Source organism: Ursus arctos, unplaced genomic scaffold, assembly GCF_023065955.2.
Source record: "Ursus arctos isolate Adak ecotype North America unplaced genomic scaffold, UrsArc2.0 scaffold_29, whole genome shotgun sequence".
Taxonomy (NCBI): domain Eukaryota; kingdom Metazoa; phylum Chordata; class Mammalia; order Carnivora; family Ursidae; genus Ursus; species Ursus arctos.
Window position 1 is genome coordinate 16,972,838 of NW_026622974.1, and position 21,242 is coordinate 16,994,079.

Consider the following 21,242-nt stretch of genomic DNA (forward strand, 5'->3'; position numbering starts at 1 on the left):
GGTTGTTGGTATGATTAAATGCAGTAGTATCAACTAGTGTAACTAGCACATGCGTATGCATGGGTCTCAACCTCTGTGGGCTTTTTAATAATCTGGTGGACACACCTAGACTGCCTTTCTCTCTGCTGTATTTCGACTTTCATATAACAGCTGATGAGCAAACATTTTAAGCCATTATACGGTGGTGAGATAGCTGTCTACCAGCCAGTGATTCTGTTTCAGTAGTAGTGCCATCATTCTTCTCCTAGTACGGTTTGTGCAATTACTTATTTTGTAGGCTTTTTCTGCCTGTGTTCTTTAGAAATAGGCCACAGAAGGGCAGGGATGGAGTCATGGTGGGTTGGATGGGTATGCTTTGGGCCCAGCCTCAGTTCAACCAGAGTGTGTCCCCCCCCCCCCCCCCAATTTCTGCAGCATAATATTCATCTAGGTAAGATTTCCTTTGAAGGAAGTTTTCAAAATATGCTGGATTTTTACCTTTCAGGGAAATAAAGAGAAAGAAAAGCTTAAGTATTATTAGTAGTTAAGCAGCATTAGTCTTAGACTCAGCAGATTTGGGGAAATATGGACATCATTAGGCATGCCTAAAGTGGTGATTCTATAGTGTCACTTTACTACCTAAGCTAGACAATAGTTTCTTAAATTTGAAGTAAAAGAACAAAGTAAAAAGGATATGCAAGGAAGCAGTGAACAATTGGAAATTGGAATAAAAAAACACCATTACAATAACATTCGGGAGATCTGTAAGGAATAAATTTAATAAAATATGTGCAAGTGTAAGGAAGAAAATAAAAATGATCTGTAGTCCCTTTATCCAGAGTTACACAGTTGTACTTTGGTCTGAACTTTCCCCCACACATAAACTTATGTACAGACACAGACATGTAAGCTCTTAAAGGTTTAATTTGTTCTCACCTAACTGTATTAATGTACTTTTACCTAACATTATTTCATGGCTATCTTTCTATAACAGTAATCATAAATATTCATAATTTTAAGAAGAATTTTACTGACTGTATTATATTTCATTACAACACAGTTCACTTTTGTTTCACTTTTTTAAAAAGTAAGAAGTATAACACATATCCAGAAAATATGTGCAACAAAAACATATGGTTTAGTGGATTATTATTAAGTCTGTCATCTGAGAATTAGGCATTGCTATTACTCTTCAGACTTCCTTGTGCTTTCTCAACCAATTGTCTTCTCTCTCCTAGAGGAAACCCCTGAAGTCTGACTTTATGTTAATCACTTCCTTACCTTTTTTCCTTTGCGTTGACCACCTGAGTATTCATTCCTAAACTGTAATTTTCCTTATTAAGACAAAACTTTATATAAATGGAACAATGAGGTATTTTTTTTATATAAATGGGTATATAAATGGAACATTTATATAAATGGAACAAAGACGTATGTTTTATTTTGTACCTGTATTATTTTGCTTAATATGTTTTTAAGACTTACGCGTATTATATGAAGTTGTTTATTTTTGTTGCTATGCCATAGTCTATACTGCAGATATACAACTTTTATTCTGCTTTTAATGTGTTTTTGGGTTTTTAGTTTTGGCTATTATGAATAATGTTGCTTCATGATTATATGTGTCTTTGATGTATACTGGGCAGTGATCTGAGAACTGGAATATTCCCATTGATCTGAGAATGGGAATATTCCCATCACTGGGGAATTTCTTGTTAGAGATATAATTTTTGGGACCTGCCCCAGAGATAATGAATCAGAAGCTCTAGGAGTGGGGTGCAGCCATTTGTAATTTAACAAATTCTAGGTGATTATAATAGTATCTCTTGAAATCCATTGCTCTAGGAGAGGGCTCAGCAAAATATGGCCCATGGGCCAGATTCTCTCCGCTGTCTGTTTTTGCATAACCTGTGAGTGAAGATTGATTTTTACATTTTTAAGCAGTTGAAAAAAATTAAGAATAACATTTCTTATCAAAGGAAAATTCTTATAAGAAATGTAAGCTTCATGGGGCGCCTGGGTGGCTCAGTTATTAAGCGTCTGCCTTCAGCTCAGGTCATGATCCCAGGGTCCTGGGATCGAGCCCCGCATCGGGCTCCCTGCTCAGCGGGAAGCCTGCTTCTCCCTCTCCCATTCCCCCTGATTGTGTTCCCTCTCTTGCTATGTCTGTCTCTGTCAAATAAATAAAATCTTAAAAAAAAAAAAAAAAGTAAGCGTCAGAGTCCATAAGTATAGTGTTATTTTAACACAGCTATATCCATTTGTTTCTTGCCATAATGACAAACTGTGTACTTGTGAAAGAGACCTTGTGGCTTGCAAAGCCTAAAATTTTAACTGTTGGGTCTTTTCCCGAAAAAGTTTGTTTATTTCTGCTGTAGTGTATATACTTAAGGAGAAAAATTGCCAGGTTATGAGATATGTTTACCTTCGATTAGTGAGGTAATGCCAGATTTTCTAAACTATTTATACAAATTTCTTCTCCTGTCAGTAGGTTATGAGAGTCCCATTGCTCTACACTCTGATCGGTGTTGTCCAACTTAATTTTAGTTCTGGCGAGTGTATAATAGTATCTTCATTGTGTTATTTGGCCTCCAAAATTGTAATGTGAAAAATTTCAAGCATGTAGAAAAGTTGGAAGAAGCTTGCAGTGAGTATCTGTATGTATGCACTATCTAGGTTCTACAATTTACATTTTTTTGCTTGTTTTATCATTTGCTTTCTATTCCTGTATCGATCCATTTCAGAGTAAGTCTCTTTCAGAGTAAGTTACAGAAAAAGGTACAGTTCCCACCAAATACTTGCATGTCCTTAATTAGAGTTCAGTGCTTGTTTGTTTGAATATAACCTCAAGCTTTTACTGTCTTCATAATATAACAAAGAATGAAGCTTAAAACTGGATTACTTGGCCCTTTCTCTTCTTATCTCCTCCCAGTTCAGAGTGCTTGCATCTCCCAATGGCATTCTCATAGATTTGCAGTTGGGCTCAACACAGTCAAGCCTCAGCACAATCTTTGTAGTTTTAGCCTTTTCCCAGAAAATCGGCTTAGTCTGCCACTCTAGCCACCCTGCTTCCTGTCATAATGCTGCTTTCCCTGGCATAAAAAGAATCTTTGCCTTTCTTGTACTATGTCACTTTGTGGGGTTGGTGCTTACCACACTTCTTGCAGAAGGTCCAGCTGGTTTTAGGAATGTTCACCATGTTTGCAAGAGTGCTGTTGACAGAAAGAAAGCTAGAGTTCAGTGTTCGGTAACAGTTCTCTCTCTATTTAGGGTAAAGCTTACGTACAATGAAATGCACAACTCTTAAATGTACCATTCGTGAGTTCTGACAAATGCATAAATGTGTACAGAAAGAAAGAAAGCTTGAGTTCAGTGTTCGGTAACAGTTCTCTATTTAGGGTAAAGCTTACGTACAATGAAATGCACAACTCTTAAATGTACCATTCGTGAGTTCTGACAAATGCATAAATGTGTACAACTGAGACTTACCAAGATGCAGAATGTTACTATCAACTCTGAGAGTTTCCTCGTGCTCCAGAAAAATCCCTGTTCCTGCTCTCCAGAAGGCAATCACTATTCAAATCTTTTTCTACCACATGAAATTTTGCCTCTTCTGGAACTTTATATAAATGGGACCAAATAAGTCTTTTTTGTGGTCATGTATTTTCATTTTTCTTGGGTAACTACCTAGGAGTGGATTTTTGAATTATAGGGGCAGATATCCTTAGTTTGATAAGAAAGTGCTGGAACTTTTCCCATAGTGGCTGGATCATCTATTTTCTACCAACAATATATGAGAGTTCCAATTCCTCCACACCTTAACCAACATTTTTCCCCCCATTTTTTACATGTTAGCATTCTAATGGTTGTGTAGTGTTATGTCATGGAGTTTTTCCACTATAATTTTAAGTTCCACTTACCTGATGGCTAAGGAGGTTGAGCGTCTTTTCATATATTTATTCACCCTTTAAATTTTCTCATTTGTAAAGTGCATGTTCATGTTTTTTGCTCATTTTTCTATTGGATTGATTATCGTTTTCCTAATTTACTATTATTATTATTTTTATTTATTTATTTATTTATTTGACAGAGATAGAGACAGCCAGTGAGAGAGGGAACACAAGCAGGGGGAGTGGGAGAGGAAGAAGCAGGCTCATAGCAGAGGAGCCTGATGTGGGGCTCGATCCCGGAACTCCAGGATCACGCCCTGAGCCGAAGGCAGACGCTTTAACCGCTGTGCCACCCAGGCGCCCCATATTTTTTTAAGTAAGTTCCACACCCCGCATGGAGCTCAGCATGGGGTTTTGAACTCATGATCCTGAGATCAAGACCTGAGCTGAGATCAAGAGTCGGAGACTTAACCGACTGAGCCACCCAGGCGCTCCTCTAAAATTTTTTCTTCTGTCTTGGCTATTCTTGGTCCTTTGCATGTCCATATACATTTTTTTTTAAAGATTTTACTTATTTGAGAGAGAGAATGGGAGAGAGGGAGCATGGGGGGGGAGGGTCAGAGGGAGAAGCAGACTCCATCCGGGTCTCCAGGGTCATGACCTGAGCAGGAGGCAGTCATTTAACCAACTGAGCCACCCAGGCGCCCTCCATATACATTTTTAAATCAACTTGTAAGTGTCTGCACACACAGAGATGCAGAAGCTATTCTGATTTTGTTTGCGAGTGTATTGAATCTATAGGTCAATTTGAGGAGAATTGGTACATTTGCAATATTTGGTCTTCTGGCACATGTTTGTTATTTTCGTTTTCTCCAGTTTCCCTCAGTAAGGTTTTATAGTTTCTTTGTGAAGGCCTTGAACATCTTTTGTTAGATTTATTCTTAGGTACTTGATAGTTTTAATCTTGTTGTGAATGGGAGCTTTAAAAAAATTCCATTATTGAACTTGGCTGCTGACATATAGAAATACAAAATGGTTTTTTTGTATTTGACTTGTGTCCAGAAATCATATTTAATTAGGTCAGTAAATCTAATTATTTGTGGATTTTTCTGGAGTTTCTAAGGATACTAATCATATAAATCTGTGAATAATGACAATTTTATTTTCCAGTTTTTACCCTTTTTTTTTTTTTTTTTTTTTGGTCTTACCTATCTGGTTCTCATTCATGGGGTCTTATTTCCATGTGTGCTTTGTTATTTTTGTGTGCTGGAGATGGTATTTGGGCAGTTATTTGGAGTACTGTATTGAAATGTAGGAGGATTACATCTTTTTCCCAAAGGGTTTTCATTTGTTTCTTTCATGGGCCTGTAGGAAGTGCTAGTTCAGGATAATTTTAATTTAAATCCAAAATCTGAGGTCCCTGGCCCATTAGATAATTAGATACTGGGCTGCAGATCCATATGAAGACTGATAAACTTCTGGTTCACACCCACCTAAGTCCTTAAGTGTCCTAGAGAGTAGGGCATAGTTTCCACTTTTGGCAGGGTTTCCATGAATTTACTTTCCCAGGATTAGCAAGTATAAAAGTAGGCTTTCAGTGACAGGGCTTATCTGTAAGTCTGGCAGTTCCTAAGTAACCTATGAGAACTTTGATGCAGATGAATTGGTCTAAATCACCTAGTCCACAATTACTGCAACTGAAGGCATTTTTTGATGATTCCACTGAGTTTTTAATTTCTGTTCTTGAATTTTTTGTCTGTTTCTGGAATGAATCTCTTTCACAAATCACTTTTTATAGTTTCCCATTCATGCAGCTATCATCACATTTGTCTTTTATTTCTTTACACATATTAATATAGTTATTATCTGTATACTTTGAGTCTTACTCTCTTATTACTCACGAAGTGATGTTTTATTGTGAGCCTTGTTATAAAATACAGTATGCTTGACATTGTATTTGAAGACGAGTTTGCAGGAATCCTTTGAGGCATGCTGGAATGTGCTTTCCTACATAGAGGATTTGAGTTTGCTTCTGCCAGGTGTCTGGGATATTTGGCTCGGGGACCACCTTGAAACAAGTTCAGGGCTTGGGATTTCACTGATGGCATTTGAGCAGAAGGATTCTTGTTAGATACTCCACTTTCATTTGAGCCTGAGTTTATATATATATTAATCTGTGCTTTAAAGAAGATGCTTTTATTATTTATTTATTTGAGAGAGAGAGAGATTGAGAGCGAGATGAGCGGGGGGAGGGGCAGAGGGAGAGGGAGAAGCAGGCTCTTTGCTGAGTACGGAGCTTCTTGGAGAGCTAGATCCCAGGACCCTGGGATCATGACCTGAGCCGAAGGCAGATGCTTAACCAACTGAGCCACCCACGTTCCCCTAAAGAAGATGCATTTAAAAATTTTCTCATTGTTCTTTCTTTGATTTTTGTGAGAGATTGATCTGAATAATATAGCTTGCTTTACTGAAACATCAAGTTCTACTGAAATTTATTAACTCAAATACCTGTTGTTGGACATTGAGTTTTTTTTTTTTTTCTTATTGTAAATAACATTGTGAGGAAAAGAAATTGTTTCTATATGTGTATCTCCTGTTATTTACTTCAGACTAATTCTGGAAGTGAAATTGTTAGGATCTGCTTGTTTTAAGGCTTTCTGATATGTATTGTCAAAGTGCCCTACACACAGATTGTTCTGACACTGTGTTTTCTAAATCTTTGAAATTTTTTCCATTTTAATAGGTATAAACTACTGCATTATTTTAATTTACTCCCCTCCCCATTCTTCACCGCCCCCTTTTTAAAAGAGAGTGCATGCTTTCCAGGGGGGGAGGAGCATGGGGGGGAGGAGAGAGAGAGAGAGAATCTTAAGCAGGCTCCATGCTCAGTGCAGAACCTGGCATGGGGCTTAGTCTCAGGACCCTGAGATATGACCTAAGCCAAAGTCAGTGATAGGATGCTTAACTGACTGAGCCACCCAGGCACCCCATCTTTCCCTTCCTAAATGGGAGTGTTTACCATGGTTATTCTGCCCCTGTTCTAGCACTGTTTATTGAGTGTATATGTGTGGGAGGTGTGTATGTATATGTGTGTAAGTGGAGAGGATAGATATTTTGTCTTTAACAAGAGAAGGTTTATTCTCTTCTGATATAGGGACTGTAAGCATCATATGTGGACGCTCAACTTTGAGATTAATGCCATACTGTATAGAACTTTTAGATTGTCTCATTTGTGATAGGAGTAAATGTATTTTGTAGCATAAGTTGAGTGAACTGTAAATTGGTGACTAGAAGAATATTGCAGTAATCTTTGATACTGTTGACCAGTAAATTTGGATTCTCTTCTTTCTGGGCAACTGGTAGAATTATACTTCCCTGGTCCTTTGAAGGTAGCATGCTTATATGATATGCTTTTGTCAATGAAAAGTGAGTGGAATTGACCTGCATAACTCTTAGGAAGAACCAGTTTGCCATTCATGTTCCTTCTGCCTGTCATGCAGGAGATTGGAGCTTGCCTAAGCCATCTGGTTGCTTGGTGAGAACCACTGGTAGGGAAGCTTTCCTGCTCCCTGCCACTGCCTCCCCACCACCCTGTCATGAACATGTAGAAAAGCAGGAAATACCATTTTTTTGTTAAGCTGCTAAAAATTTTAAATTCTTTGTTACTGAACCATAACCTAGCCAGTCCTAACTACCATAGATTACTGTAAAAGTGATCAGGAAAGCTACAAAAGCTGATCATCTTGACACTTAGAGTAGAATTTTAATTTACTTTTATTGTTGTCACTTATGTGGTTATCGTCTGTGTTTTGCTTTTAGATTACTAGTACTTATGTCCTCCTACTACCTAGGGGTTTATTGAGAGTAACCTGGATGTTAAAGGATATAAATATTCCCCTCAGTATTTGGTTTATATTTTATCTTCATTTACAGATCTTTTATTTTTCTCTGTAGAATTTTGAAATTTTTATCTAGTCAGATCTTTATTTTTAAAGACATAATCAGTCTGAGATAGTAGATCTGTAGTTGTTCCTAGAAAAGCTGATGTTTTAAATTTGAAGTTGTTTTGTATGACTGGAAAATTGGGAAATAGTTAAACTATTTTAATTGCAGATACATATTTTAATAAATTAACAGAACTCTTGAATTGGGATGATGCTCCCAATTAGATTGTTATGCTCCCATAAACTGTTGTTAGTCTGTGTTAACCTGAGTTTTTATTATAATATCTTTCTTATTGTAATACCTTTGGGGTTTTTTGTTTATTGTTTTTTTGGTATATGTCCTCAGAAATTGGCAGAGTAGAAGTTTGAAAGTATATTGAATTTAAATTTTCTTTCATATTTTGGCTTTCTTAACAATAGTAATAATGAGTTATTACTCATATTGGAATGATTTGGGATACCAGGATTTTAAAATTTTTATAAAAGTATAGAATGCTTATTAGAACAGGAAAGAATTTTTTAATTTCTTTTTTTTAAGAACTTTAATTTTTTTAAACAGTATAAAATATATTTCCTTTTAGATAAGTGATGAAGAAAAGAGTCTCCGAGAACCAGAGATTCTTGCTTCATCACCCAGTTTGAATGGGTCTAAGATGGAGTTGGAGTCAGAGTCAGTTTGTAAGGTATGTAAACTTTTAAAATTTTTTAAAATTTAATTTTTTAAAATTAAACAAAAAAGGTTTTGTTAAATATATCACACTGAGCTTTATGTACATAGGTAATTAACCCAGTCATACAGCCTCTGGTCTCTACAGCTTCTCTTTCTCCTGCGCAGAATTCACCTTCACTCCATGGAGGGTGTGCCAACATTCTTTGCTGGGCTGTCTTGCTACAGAGCTTACACATCCTTCTAACCTTGTTTGGACTCTGACCCGGCCAAAGCAGGCCATTCTCTTAAAGGAATACTCTCTTCACGATACTTAGGCTTCTATACCCCATGCTCAGCTACCCCTGTAGGGATACTCTCTTCACCCACGGGGCTTCAACACCTTGTTCTGGATCACTGCTCTGTGTGATAGCCTTTTTCATCACTTTTGGGCTCTGATGCCATGCTTGAACTGTCTTTCCCACCTAGACTCTTTCTTATTCCATTTGGGCTCTGGCGCTTTCTGCCTGTTTGCTCTCCCCTGGCAAGACCTTCTTTAACATACTCACGTTCTGGCATCTTGAAGTGGGCCATCTCTGCAGCCCTCTTCCTCAGCACAGATAACTACTTTGCTTGAACCCATTGAACAGCTTTTGGACTGAATAATTCCATAAGGGGAAGGGAAAGAGTTGAAATTAATTTTAAAATTTGATAGCCACAACACCACAATTTCCTTTGAAAAGGAAATTGATTATTGTCAGTGAGTGCCAGTAGTTAAAATCCTGCTTCCACAGTAGCTCCCTATTCCGACTTCCCTATCTCTACCATTTAGGCCATCAATCAGTCAGCTTTCCAAACGTAGGGTATGGGAATCAATATTTTTTCTTTGCACACCACACATTTCCCATTACTCTCTCTTCACATCACTTTTTGCTTCTGCTTGGGCATTTTTATTTCCACTGTGACCACTTTAATAAGCTAGAATCATGGAATATTAGAGCTAAAGAACCCCTAAGGGTCATTTATACCATCTCTCTCCCCTTCCCTGCTGAAATTTAGAAGCATTCGTTAAATATATAGAAATCATAAGTCTGGTCAGTCACAGAGTTTGGACTAGAACTCATGTTTCCAAACTATCCCTGTCTCTTGCCTGGATCATTGAAATAAACCCTCTAACCTCCTCCTCTAATATGTTCTGTGTAACTTGTTTGTTCGATGCTGTGTCATACACAAACCGCCCTGCAAAGCTGTTTGACTTTCCGTATGTGTCTGTTTTGTTTTCTCAACTAAGTGATGAACTTCTTTAGAACTGTGTTGTAGTCATAGAAATCTGTCACAAAAAAACCACATCTGTTTATTGGGTGGTATTATTGGATATGTAGAAGAATCTTAGGCATATATTTGGGGTTTTTTAAAGATTTATTTATTTGAGAGAGAGCGTGCATGAGTGGGGGGGAGGGGCAGAGGGAGAGAATCTTCAAGCATACTCCCCGATGAGTACAGACCCCGACTCAGGGCTTGATCCCATGACCCATGAGATCATGACCTGAGCCGAAACCAAAGCTGGATGCTTAACCAGCTGAGCCACCCAGGCGCCTCTTAGGCATATAGATTTAACTCCTTCTAAAACTTGGGTGACTAGGCAATTTGGGGATCATTCCTTTCACCTTATTTTTTACCACATTTTTAAAAAGAAAACCTGTATTGGAGAGTAAGGATGATTTTCAGTTTACTCATACCATATTCTCATATCATAAAATTTTAGGATAGTTCTCAGGATTTTAAAAAATGCAAGTGGAGTATTAAGTTTTTTAAATGATACTTAACTGGTAAGTACTTCAGTAGTGGAGCTGAACAGTTATTATTTCATTTCTTGGTGTTGACATTAGCTTTTCCAATGTATTTTTCTAGAATGGAAACAGATGAAGAAATTTAGAATTACTAGTACTTTTCACACTGAACATAATGTATACACATAATTGATGCAGAATAAAATTGAGGAATATGTCATTTGAGGGGAATGCAACGTGCTTAGAGGGCTTGAGTTGAGAGTTTAAAATCTTGAAGATTATAATTTGTAAATTCATGAGTTAAGAATAAAAATAATGCATTCTAACTTGGCTTATTATTTTTCAAAGCCATCTACTCCGAAACAAGCACATTTTTGGACCATCATTTCTTCCTAATGTTTGTTATTTTGTTTAAAGGGTTATAAATTGTTTTTTGTTTGTTTTTGATCTGCTGTGACAAATTAATTTCTTATAAGAAGAATTTTGTTCAGACTTCATATGTATGAAGATTTAGGAGGATTTCATGACAGGTACTGACTTATTTTCCTTGCTTCACTATGAATTCAGATCCCTTTTGCTGATGCTCTGGATTTGTTCCGAGGAAGGAAAGTCTATTTGGAAGGTGGCTTTGCTTATGTACCACTTAGAGACATTGTGGCAATCGTCCTGAATGAATTCAGAGCCAAACTGTCCAAGGCTTTGGCAGTAAGTATTTCAGTTTGTTTCTGTATTTACTTTATTTCCGCATAGTCACATTTCAATTATTACTCTTGGTAGTTTTGTTCTGTATTTCTTAAGAAATAATTTAATTTTTATAATGATATTTGAATTGCTTATGATGTCATACTGGTAATTTTAGAACCACTAGGTTTTTATGTTACTGCCCACGGTTAGTTTTCTTAGTTATCTTTCTTATAGTAGTAGTGAGCTGATTAATTTTGTGAGAGGCTTCTGTGGGTCGTGTCTTCAAGGTTGTGCTTTTTTTTCTTGGAGGTGGATTTCATATAAGGCCCTTCACAATTATTGTTGCCTGTGGTGTATATGACCCCTAGATTTCTGTTCTCAATTGGTATTTTGTATCAGTAGAGGACGATGTAGAAGAAAGCCTTTATATTAAGGAATAAAAACAGTGATATGCTAGTGCTGCAGTAAACAACCTATTGCTAAGTGAAAGTGGTGGTAGCGTTTGAATAAATAACATGAACAGGGGCTGCCTGGGTGGCTCAGTCGGTTAAGCATCTGCCTTCAGCTCAGGTCATGATTCCAGGGTCCTGGGATTGACTCCCACATTGGGCTCCTTGCTCAGTGGGGAGCCTACTTCTCCCTCTGCCTGTCGCTCCCCATCCTTGTGTGCACTCTCTCTCTTTGTCAAATAAATAAAATCTTTAAAAAAACAAAACCAAAAAGATGATAAGTGCTCTTCAGTGGATTTGTTGGAAGTGTTACACTTTATGACAACATCTTAAACATACGTGTTTTGGTAGGGGACTTGCACATCCCACTTAACATCAATGAGTTGATCATCCAGACAGAAAATCAACAAGGGAACAGTGGCTTCGATTAACAAATTGAACCAGATGGATCTAGCAGATATATTCAGAACATTCCATCCCCAAACAACAGAATACACATTCTTTTCAAGTGCACATGGGATATTCTTAAGAATAGGTCACATGTTAGACCACAAAACAAGTTTCAACAAATTCCAGAAGATTGAAATTGTATCATGCATTTTCGGTCACCACAACAGTATGAAATTAGAAACCAGTCACAAGAAAACTTGGGAAAGAACACAAATACACGGAGTTTAAATAACATGCTGCTAAATAATAAATGAGCCAACCAAGAAGTCAAAGAGGAAACCAAAAGATACATGGAAACGAATGAAAATACAATGGCAAGATTTTGGAGAGGCAACAAAAGCAGTTCTAAGAGGGAGGATAATAGCAATATAGACCTATCTATAGGCCTACTTATAGAAGCAATATAGGCTTCTATATAGCAATGTAGAAGCAAGGAAAACCACAAAGAACCTAACGTTACACCTAAAGGAGCTGGGAAAAGAAGAACAAACAAAACTCAAAATCAGTAAAAGGAAGGAAATAAGATTAGAGTAGAAATAAATGAAATAGAGATTAAAGAAACAATAGAATAGATCAGTGAAACCAGGAGTTGGTTCTTTTGAAGAGATCAACAAAATTGATAAACCTTTAGCCAGACTCATCAAAAAAAAAAAAAAAAAGTACTCATATAAAATCAGAAATGGGAGAGGAGAAATAATAGCTGATACCACAGAAATATAAAGGATAATGAAAGAATATTATGAAAAATTATATGCCAGCAAATTAGACAACCAAGAAGAAATGGATAAATTCCTAGAAATATTTAACCTTCCAAAACTGGATCAGGAAGAAAATGAAAATTTGAGCAGACTGATTACTAGCAATGTAATTGAATTGGTAATCAAAAATCTTCCAACAAACAAAAGTTCAGGAGCAGATGGCTTCACGGCAAATTCTACCAAATATTTAAAGAAGAGTTTATACGTATTCTTCTCAAACTGTTCCAAGAAATAGAAGGGGAGGGAAAGCTTCCAAATTCATTCTGTGAAGTCAGCATTACCCCGATAGCAAAAAATACTGCAAACATAGATGCAAAAATCTTGAACAGAATATTAGCAAACTAAATTCAGCAATCCATTAAAAAAATCATTAACCATGATCAAATGGGATTTCTTCCAGGCATGCAAGGGTGGTTCAGTATTCACAAATTGATCGGTATGATAAGGCACATCAATAAGAGGGTAAAAATTTTATGATCATTTCAATAGATGTAGAAAAAGCATTTGACAAAGTACAACGTCCATTCATGATAAAAAAAACTCTCAACAAAATAGGTTTAGAGGGAATGTACCTCAACATAATATAGGCCATATATGAAAAACCCACAGCTAACATCATACTCCATGGTGAAAAACTGAGAGGTTTTTCCCTGAGATCAGGGATGGAACAAGGATGTCCACTCTCGTGCCTTTATTTAACGCATTAGTGGAAGTCCTAGACACAGTAGTCTGACAAGAAAAAAGAAAAGAGATCCAAATTGGTAAGGAAAAAGTCAAACTTACACTATCTGCAGATGACATGATACTATATATAGAAAATCTGAAAGACTCCACTGAAAACTACTAGAACTGACAAATGAATTCAGTAGGGTCACAGATTACACAATTAACATATAGAAGTCTTGCATTTTTTTAAAAGATTTTATTTATTTCAGAGAGAGAGAGAGAGCAAGCATGAGTGGGGGGAGGGGGAGAGGGAGAAGCAGATTCCCTGCTGAGCAAGGAGCCTGATGCAGAGGTCAATCCCAGGACCCTGGGATCGTGACCTGAGCTGAAGGCAGACGCTTAACCGACTTAGCCACCCAGGCACTCCGAAACCTTGCATCTCTACACACTAATAATGAAGTAGCAGAAAGAGAAATTAAGAAAACAGTTCTGAGTTCTGTTTATAATTGCACCAAAATGCTGATATAGCTGAGTTATATGTATTTCGGTAACCCCAGTCAGTAATAAAAAATATTTATACCAGAAAATATTCCACTTTTTAACTCCAAAGGGAAGATTGGCCTGTACTTTTGGCTATAATCAGTATAGCTTAAAAACAGCTACATCACATAACCTTGAAGTTCTGAATCAAGTAAAAAAGAGGTATTTGAAAAAACATGCAAATTGAATAGAATGCTTAGGAATAAACTTAACCAAGGAAGTGAAAGAAGTATACTCTGAAAACTGTAAAACACTAATAAGAGAACTTGAAGATGATACTAACAAAGGGAAAGAAAGATATTCCATGTTCATGGATTGGGAGAACCAATATTGTTAAAATGTCCATACCGCCCAGAGCAATCTACAGATTTAATGCAATCCCTATCAAAACACCAACAGTATTTTTCACAGAACTGGAGCAAATAATCCTAAAATTTGTATGGAACCACAAAAGAGCCCAAATAGCCAAAGCACTCTTAAAAAAGAACAAAACTGGTGGTATCACAATCTCAAATTTCAAGGTAGACTATAAAGCTCTAGTACTCAAAACAGTATGGTCCTGGCATAGAAATATAAAACAGATCAATGGAACAGAATAGAGTCCAGAAATAAACTCATGCTTTGGTGATCGATTAATCTATAATCTATGACTAAGGAGGTAAGAATATACAATGGGAAGAAGTCTTTTCAACAAATGGTGTTGGGAAAACTGGACAGCTACATGCAAAAGAATGAAAATGACCACTTTCTTACATCATAATAACTCAGAATGGATTAAGGACCTAAAAGCGAGACCTGAAGCCATAAAAATCCTGGAAGGAAACATAGACATTATTAGTCTCTTGGACATCAGCTATAGGAACATTTTGCTAGACATGTTTCCTTTGGCAAGGCAAACAAAAGCAAAATTAAACTGTTGGGACTACTTCAAAATAAAAAGCTTTTCCACAGTAAACGAAACATCAACAAAACTAAAAGCCTACTACTGATTGAGAAAAGATATTTGCAGATGATGTATCTGATAAGGAGTTAATATCCAAATGTATTAAGAACTTGCTACTGCTCAATACTAAAAAAACAGTCTGATAAAAAATGGACAAAGCATCTGAATAAACATTTTTCCAAAGAAGACATACAGTTGGCCAAAGACATGTGAAAAGATGCCCAACATCACTCATCACTCAGGGAAATACAAATCAAAACCACAATGAGATACCACCTTACAGCTGTCAGAATGGCTGAAATCAAAAAGACAAGAAAGAAATATTGGCAAGGATGTGGAGAAAAAGGAACCCTTTTGTCTGTTGGTGGGAATTCAAAGTTGTGCAGTCACTGTGGAAAACAGTATGGAGGTTACTCAAAAGTTAAAAATAGAACTACCGTATGACCCAGCAATTCCACTACTGGGGGTATTTACACAAAGAATTTGAAAATGCTAATTCAAAAAGATATATGGACCCCTATGTTTATTGCAGCATTATTTATAATAGCCAAAATATGGAAGTAATCCAAGTGTCCATCAACAGATGAACGGATAAGAAGATGTGTGTGTGGACACAGAGAGAGAGAGAGGGAGAGGAATATTACTCAGCTATAAAGAATGAAATCTTGCCATTTGCAACAACATAGTTGGATCTAGAGGGCATAATCTAAGTGAAATAAGTCAGAGAAAGATACCATAGGATTTCACTCGTGGAATTTAAGGAATAAAAGAAGAGACAAAAAGGCAGACTCTTAAATACAGAGAACAAATTGGTGGTTACCAGAGGGGAGGTCAGTGGGGGATGGGTGAAATAGGTGAAGCAGATTAAGAGTACACTTGTCAAGATGAGCACTGAGTAATGTATAGAATTGTTGAATTATTATATTGTACACCTGAAACTAGTATAACACTGCATGTTAACTATAGTTGAATAAAAATGCATTTTGCAGTATTGTTGCCTTTTAAAATGAGTCTAGTTTTTTAAAATAACATTGTGGTACTTGATGCAGAAGAGAACTTTAAATTTGTGGTGTGGCTCTTTTTAGGCCATACTGATCACAGTAGAAGCATAGGCCAAGCTTTTCTTTTGAGTTAAAAATTATAATATTTTCTTGTTTAAATAATTTTTATTATTGACTGGGGTTACCTAAATATGTATAATTCAACTCTTTCAGCATTTGGGAAGACTAAAATATTAACTGGTTTTATTGATAAGGCAGTTTATGAAAACACCTAGTGTAATAGGTGTTTACTAACTGTTAATATTCTTCTTCCTTCCCTAATTCTATATTTTTCACTTCAGAAACATTAACTTTACTGAGGATTTTTTAAAAATAGTTTCTTTAGTTGTTTGTGACTTAACTTGGGCCCTAATCTATTTATAGATGAAGATATAGTATCTTTCACTACTGTAAATCTCTGTGGCAGACACTAATGTTTGCCTACTAGTTGGCCATTCCCCTTGTTTTATTATTACTGGTCTTTTTTCACGCATTTTCTCTGCTGACACATTTTGTACAGCACTTCTTTGTATGAATCAGCTGTATACTTTTCAGGACTTTGGGCATCCCTATTTCTCATTTACTAAATGCTAGTAGTGGCCCTCCCAGTTCCCATGACAACCAAAAATATCATGCATTTCAGAAAGCTTCTGGAGTGTTGGTGCCAACCCTGTGCTGATTTGGTAGTTTTCCTTCTCTTTTACAAATTGTTAATCTGTGCACATGATATAATAATTGTGGCTGAAAAATGTGAGAAGTTGTTTGGGTGCTTCTGAAAGAAAGTTTTTTCTTTTTTTTTTTTCTCCCCTCCCCTCCCCCCCCCTTCCTTCCTTCCTTCCTTCCTTCCTTCTTTCAGATTTTATTTATTTGTCAGAGAGCACAAGCAGGGGGAGCTACAGGTAGAGGGAAAAACAGGCTCCCCACTGAGCAGAGAGCCTAATGTGGGACTTGATCCCAGGGCCCTGGGATCATGACCTGAGCCGAAGGCAGATGTTTAACTGACTGAGCCACCCAGGCGTCCCATAAAAGAAAGTTTTTCTTGCCAATAAAAATGAGCACATGCCTATTTGCTGTTCAGTTTATCTTTCTAATAATGCAATGTGCAAAGAAGGATATGTGCAGTTTTTTGCAAATTTTATAATTTGTTTTGTGCAGAAGGTGGAAGCTCTAAATATACTGAGATTAAAGACAAGCGCTTTAAGTTCCTAAGTTAGTAACACTTCCATTTTTTCAGCAAATTGCGTTTAAGTTTTGTACCTTGTTGGTAAAAAAAAATAAAGCATATGAACTTTGAGTTTTTTTCTCTTTTTTTCACTCCGGCTCATTCTTTCCGCCCTCCAAAGTAACTTTAAAGGGGCGCATGGGTGGCTTAGTCGGTTGAGCATCCGACTCTTGATCTAAGCTCAGGTCTTGATCTGAGGGGTGGTGAGTTCAAGTTGTGAATTAGGGTCCATGCTACTTAAAACAGAACAAAACAAAAACAAAGTAACTTAAAAAAATGAATGTTTTACAATTTTGAAATAATTACATACTTAAAAAAAGTTGCAAGTAAAACAATAGCTTTTTGCCACAGCCATTTGAGAATAAGTTTCCAGCCTGATGTCTCATTACCCCTAGTACTTTAGGTTGTAATTTCTATAAACAGATGTTCTCCCATAACCACAGTTCAACTTTGAAAATAAGCAAATTAGCATCAATACATGAGTGCCATCTAATCCTCAGACCGCATCCAAGTTTCACAGTTGTCTCAATTACATGCTTTATTTCAGAAGGATACGGTCTTCTATCACATGTGTTACTTAGTAATTTTTTTTAGTCTCCTTCAGTCTGGAGCGGGTTCTTAGTTTCTGTTGGACTTTCGTGACATTTTTTCCTTTTGAAGGAAATAGGCTAGTTATATTGTAGCACATCTCAGTTGGGATTTGTTTGATGTTTCTGCATGTGAAGATTCCAATTACACATCTTGAGCAGGAATGTCATAAACGTGATGGTATGTTCTATTTATTGCATCCTGTTAGGTGACACATGATTTTGATTCATCTCAATTCTGATTGAGTTAATGACCGTTTATTTACCCATTCTATTGTTGAGAGACATTTAGGTTTTGTTTTCTTTTTCTGGTTATTACTAATACAGCTGCTCTGAACATTCTAGGACATTTTTGGCAAACACATTTCTGTTGGTTATATGCCTAGTAATGGAATTGTAGGTTGCGTAGGGTGTGTCCATTGTTCACTTTAGTGGATTCTGACTTACTCTTGATGAATTTGTCCTGATTGCTGGTGGGTTGTAGAGAGCTCTGGCCTCAGTGTCTTTGACTTGTAGAGGAGGAACGGTGCCTTGTTTTAGGCAGTACTTGGCTTTCTCATGGGTGGGTCAGCACCGAGTCTGGTTGAGAGGTTGCTCAGAGAGCTGCTTGCTTTATAGAGCAGGAGAGTGGATGGAGTTTATGCCCAGGAACCTGTCCTGACAGTTGTGCAAGGGAGCCAGAAGGAAGGGAAGGAGTTTCTCCTAGGGCTGTGGTAAAGGAGAAATCTAAACCTTGCTGTGGTCTGTTTATTACCATTCTTTCCAGTGGGGAAGGTTTATTTTTTTATTTTTATTTTTTTTCCATTGGGGAAGGTCTGACCTGATAAATTTCAGCCTTAAAATGAAAATATTCTAGTAGGATGAGAAAAATGGACTTAAAGGTGGGGAAGAAAAAGGCATTTTAGTTAGGAGTAAGGATGAAATAGATGGTGGTGGGGGAAGTCTAAGTTGATAGAGGAGTTTTATGCCAGATGATATTTGAAAGCTTGCTCTCAACTTGTAATCACATGAATTTTTAAAAAAAGATTTTAGTATTTATTTATTTATTTGTTGGGGGGGGCACAAACAGGGGGAGCGGCAGACGGAGGGAGAAGCAGGCTCCCCACTGAGCAGGGAGCCCAATGTGGGGCTCGATCCCAGGACCCTGGGATCATGATCTGAGCCGAAGGCAGCGACTTAACTGATGAACCACTCGGGCGTCCCTGTGATCACATGAATTTTATGATCACTTATCTAGTTTGGCTTTTGAACATGCTCTAGGACATGTAAATGGTCATTACCTTCTGATTTGATAAGAACTCTTATATCCTACTGATCCTTTGAGAGTTAGCTGTGGCCCCACCCTTCTAGGAAGCCTCTAAGTATATCTCTTTTGTGCTCCAGCAGTCTGCACACTACCAAACTATGGTGAAATTATTCTCCTTATGTGTTTTTCCTCTCAACTAAAATGTAAGCTCTTTGAGAGTAGGGGCTCTTGTCTTAATTAAATTTGTTAGTGTAGCATGTAGCAAGTAACCAGTAATGTTTTATTGAACTGGTAGATAATAATAGCTTCCACTTGTGTGTAGTTTACTACTCGCTACCTCACTGGACCCTCACCACAGACCTCTGAGATGGGGACTACTGTCTGCATTATACAGTGAGGAAAATGTAGCTCCAAGAGCCTGAGTAGTTGGTCCAGGGTTATGTTGGCTAGTAATTGCTGGAGCTATAACTGGATTTCAGGTTTTCTAAATGTAATTTTTAGAATCTTTTGATGGTAACTGTATCTTTATAAGGAGTTAGATTATTGGGGACTTAGATTTTTAAAAGCTGAGGAAATACTAAAAATTATATTAGGATCGAATTACAGAACAGGCAGAAAGGTTGAATTAGGAGCTGAGTTGCAATAAATTGATAACCAGTTAGGGAAAAGAATGAGGGAAAGATACATTTCTTTGCCTCATATAACAGTTTTAGAAGCTTTGGTCATTTTTGTTTTCAGTTAATAGCTTATTTTTTTTTAAATAACTTTGTTTACACACATTGTTTTGGGTACTAGGGACACAGTACTTAACAATATAGATGATATTTTTTTAAAAATAAAGCTTTTATTGTAGTGGAGGTAGACAATTAGCAAAGAAATAAATAATAACTATATTATATCTAACATGAAGGAGCCAGCCGAACAAATACAGAGGAAAGTGTGTTTCAGGCAGGAGAGAATCTTGGCATTTTTGCGGAATAAAAAAGGCCAGTGTGACTGGAGTGTAGTGAGCCAGCAGAGGGTAGAACAAGATAGGCCTGCAATGACTAGATATAGGACTTTGGATAAACCAGGTGGATAGTTTGATTTTTAACCCAATGTAGTAGAAAACCATTGGATGGTTTTGAACGAGGGAGTGATACGATGTGATTATGTATTAAATAGATTACTGTGGCTTCTGCTTGAAAAGCACTTTGAAGGGTAAGGAAGAATGGAAGCATGAAGACTAGTTGAGAAGTTTATCACGTCTAGATGGTGGCTTGAAATGTGTGGTTGCAGTGATAACAACTGAGAGAAGTCAGTGGATTTCAGTGTTTTTTTTTTTTTTTTTTTTAAAGATTTTATTTATTTATTTGACAGAGATAGAGACAGCCAGCGAGAGAGGGAACACAAGCAGGGGGAGTGGAAGAGGAAGAAGCAGGCTCGTAGTGGAGGAGCCTGATGTGGGGCTTGATCCCATAACGCCGGGATCACGCCCTGAGCCGAAGGCAGACGCTTAACCGCTGTGCCACCCAGGCGCCCCTGGATTTCAGTGTTTTTGAATGGATTTTGAAGTAGGGCTGACATGACAGAATGGGTGTGAGAGAAAAAGAGGAATCAAGATAATCATAATAATGATAGCTGGAACTGAATTTAATATTTGCCAGGTGCATTTCTAAATGCTTTATGTGAATTAACGTATTTCGTCTTCATGGTAACTGTGTCAGGTGGGTGCCATTATTATTTGGAGGCTTATGACATCTCTGCACAGGTAGTGAGGAGCAGAGGATTTGAATCCGTGTGATTGGACTTTGGAGTCTCTATTCTGGACTACTGTTACACTGCCCAGACTTTTGGCCTAAATAACTGATTAGAGGGTGATGCCTTTTACCAAGATGGGGAGGCCTGTGAGAGAAGTACATAAAATAAAACCAAGCGTTCTGTTTTGACCAGGTCAAGAGGGGGGGATGCTTCTTAGTCATCCAGTTGGAGATGGCAACTATGAAGTTAGTTTTGAAGTCTGGCTTTCTGGGGAGTTGAAGGTGAGGCCATGAGATTCTGTGAGATCACACAGGAGAGAGTGGCTCGTCAGTGGAGAACCAAGGAAGGTCCACAACTGGGCACGAGTTTCCATATACCTTCACTCTGTGTCATGAAGCAGTGGAATATGCTTTGTTTCTTTTTGAAAAATGGTACAGCTTCTTAAATTGTAGCTGAATTTCCTTGAAGTAAATTCTCTTTTTTCTGGCATAGTGTGACTAATTTTGCTTTCTCTTTGTGAGATTCACCATTAGAAGGTGCTGGTACAAATTAAAAACACAGACTTTTGGAAAATATTATTTACACACTTCTAATTCAGATATAGAAGGAAGGACTGTGATAAGTTCCTAAGGAAATAACAGCCGGCAAATAAGCAGCTCTTTCTCGAA

At 37.2% G+C, this 21,242-nt stretch overlaps 1 protein-coding gene across 3 annotated transcripts in view; it reads left to right on the forward strand.

Annotated features, from left to right (window-relative positions):
• Positions 1-21,242, forward strand: part of PRIM2 (DNA primase subunit 2) — a 341,343-nt gene that overhangs the window by 84,949 nt on the left and 235,152 nt on the right. For all 3 annotated transcript variants that reach the window (XM_044387132.3, XM_026507150.4, XM_057303874.1), the window contains 2 exons: positions 8,395-8,496; positions 10,817-10,954. In XM_044387132.3, the coding sequence (XP_044243067.1) occupies positions 8,395-8,496; positions 10,817-10,954 (240 nt within the window). The remainder of the gene's footprint in view (positions 1-8,394; positions 8,497-10,816; positions 10,955-21,242) is intronic.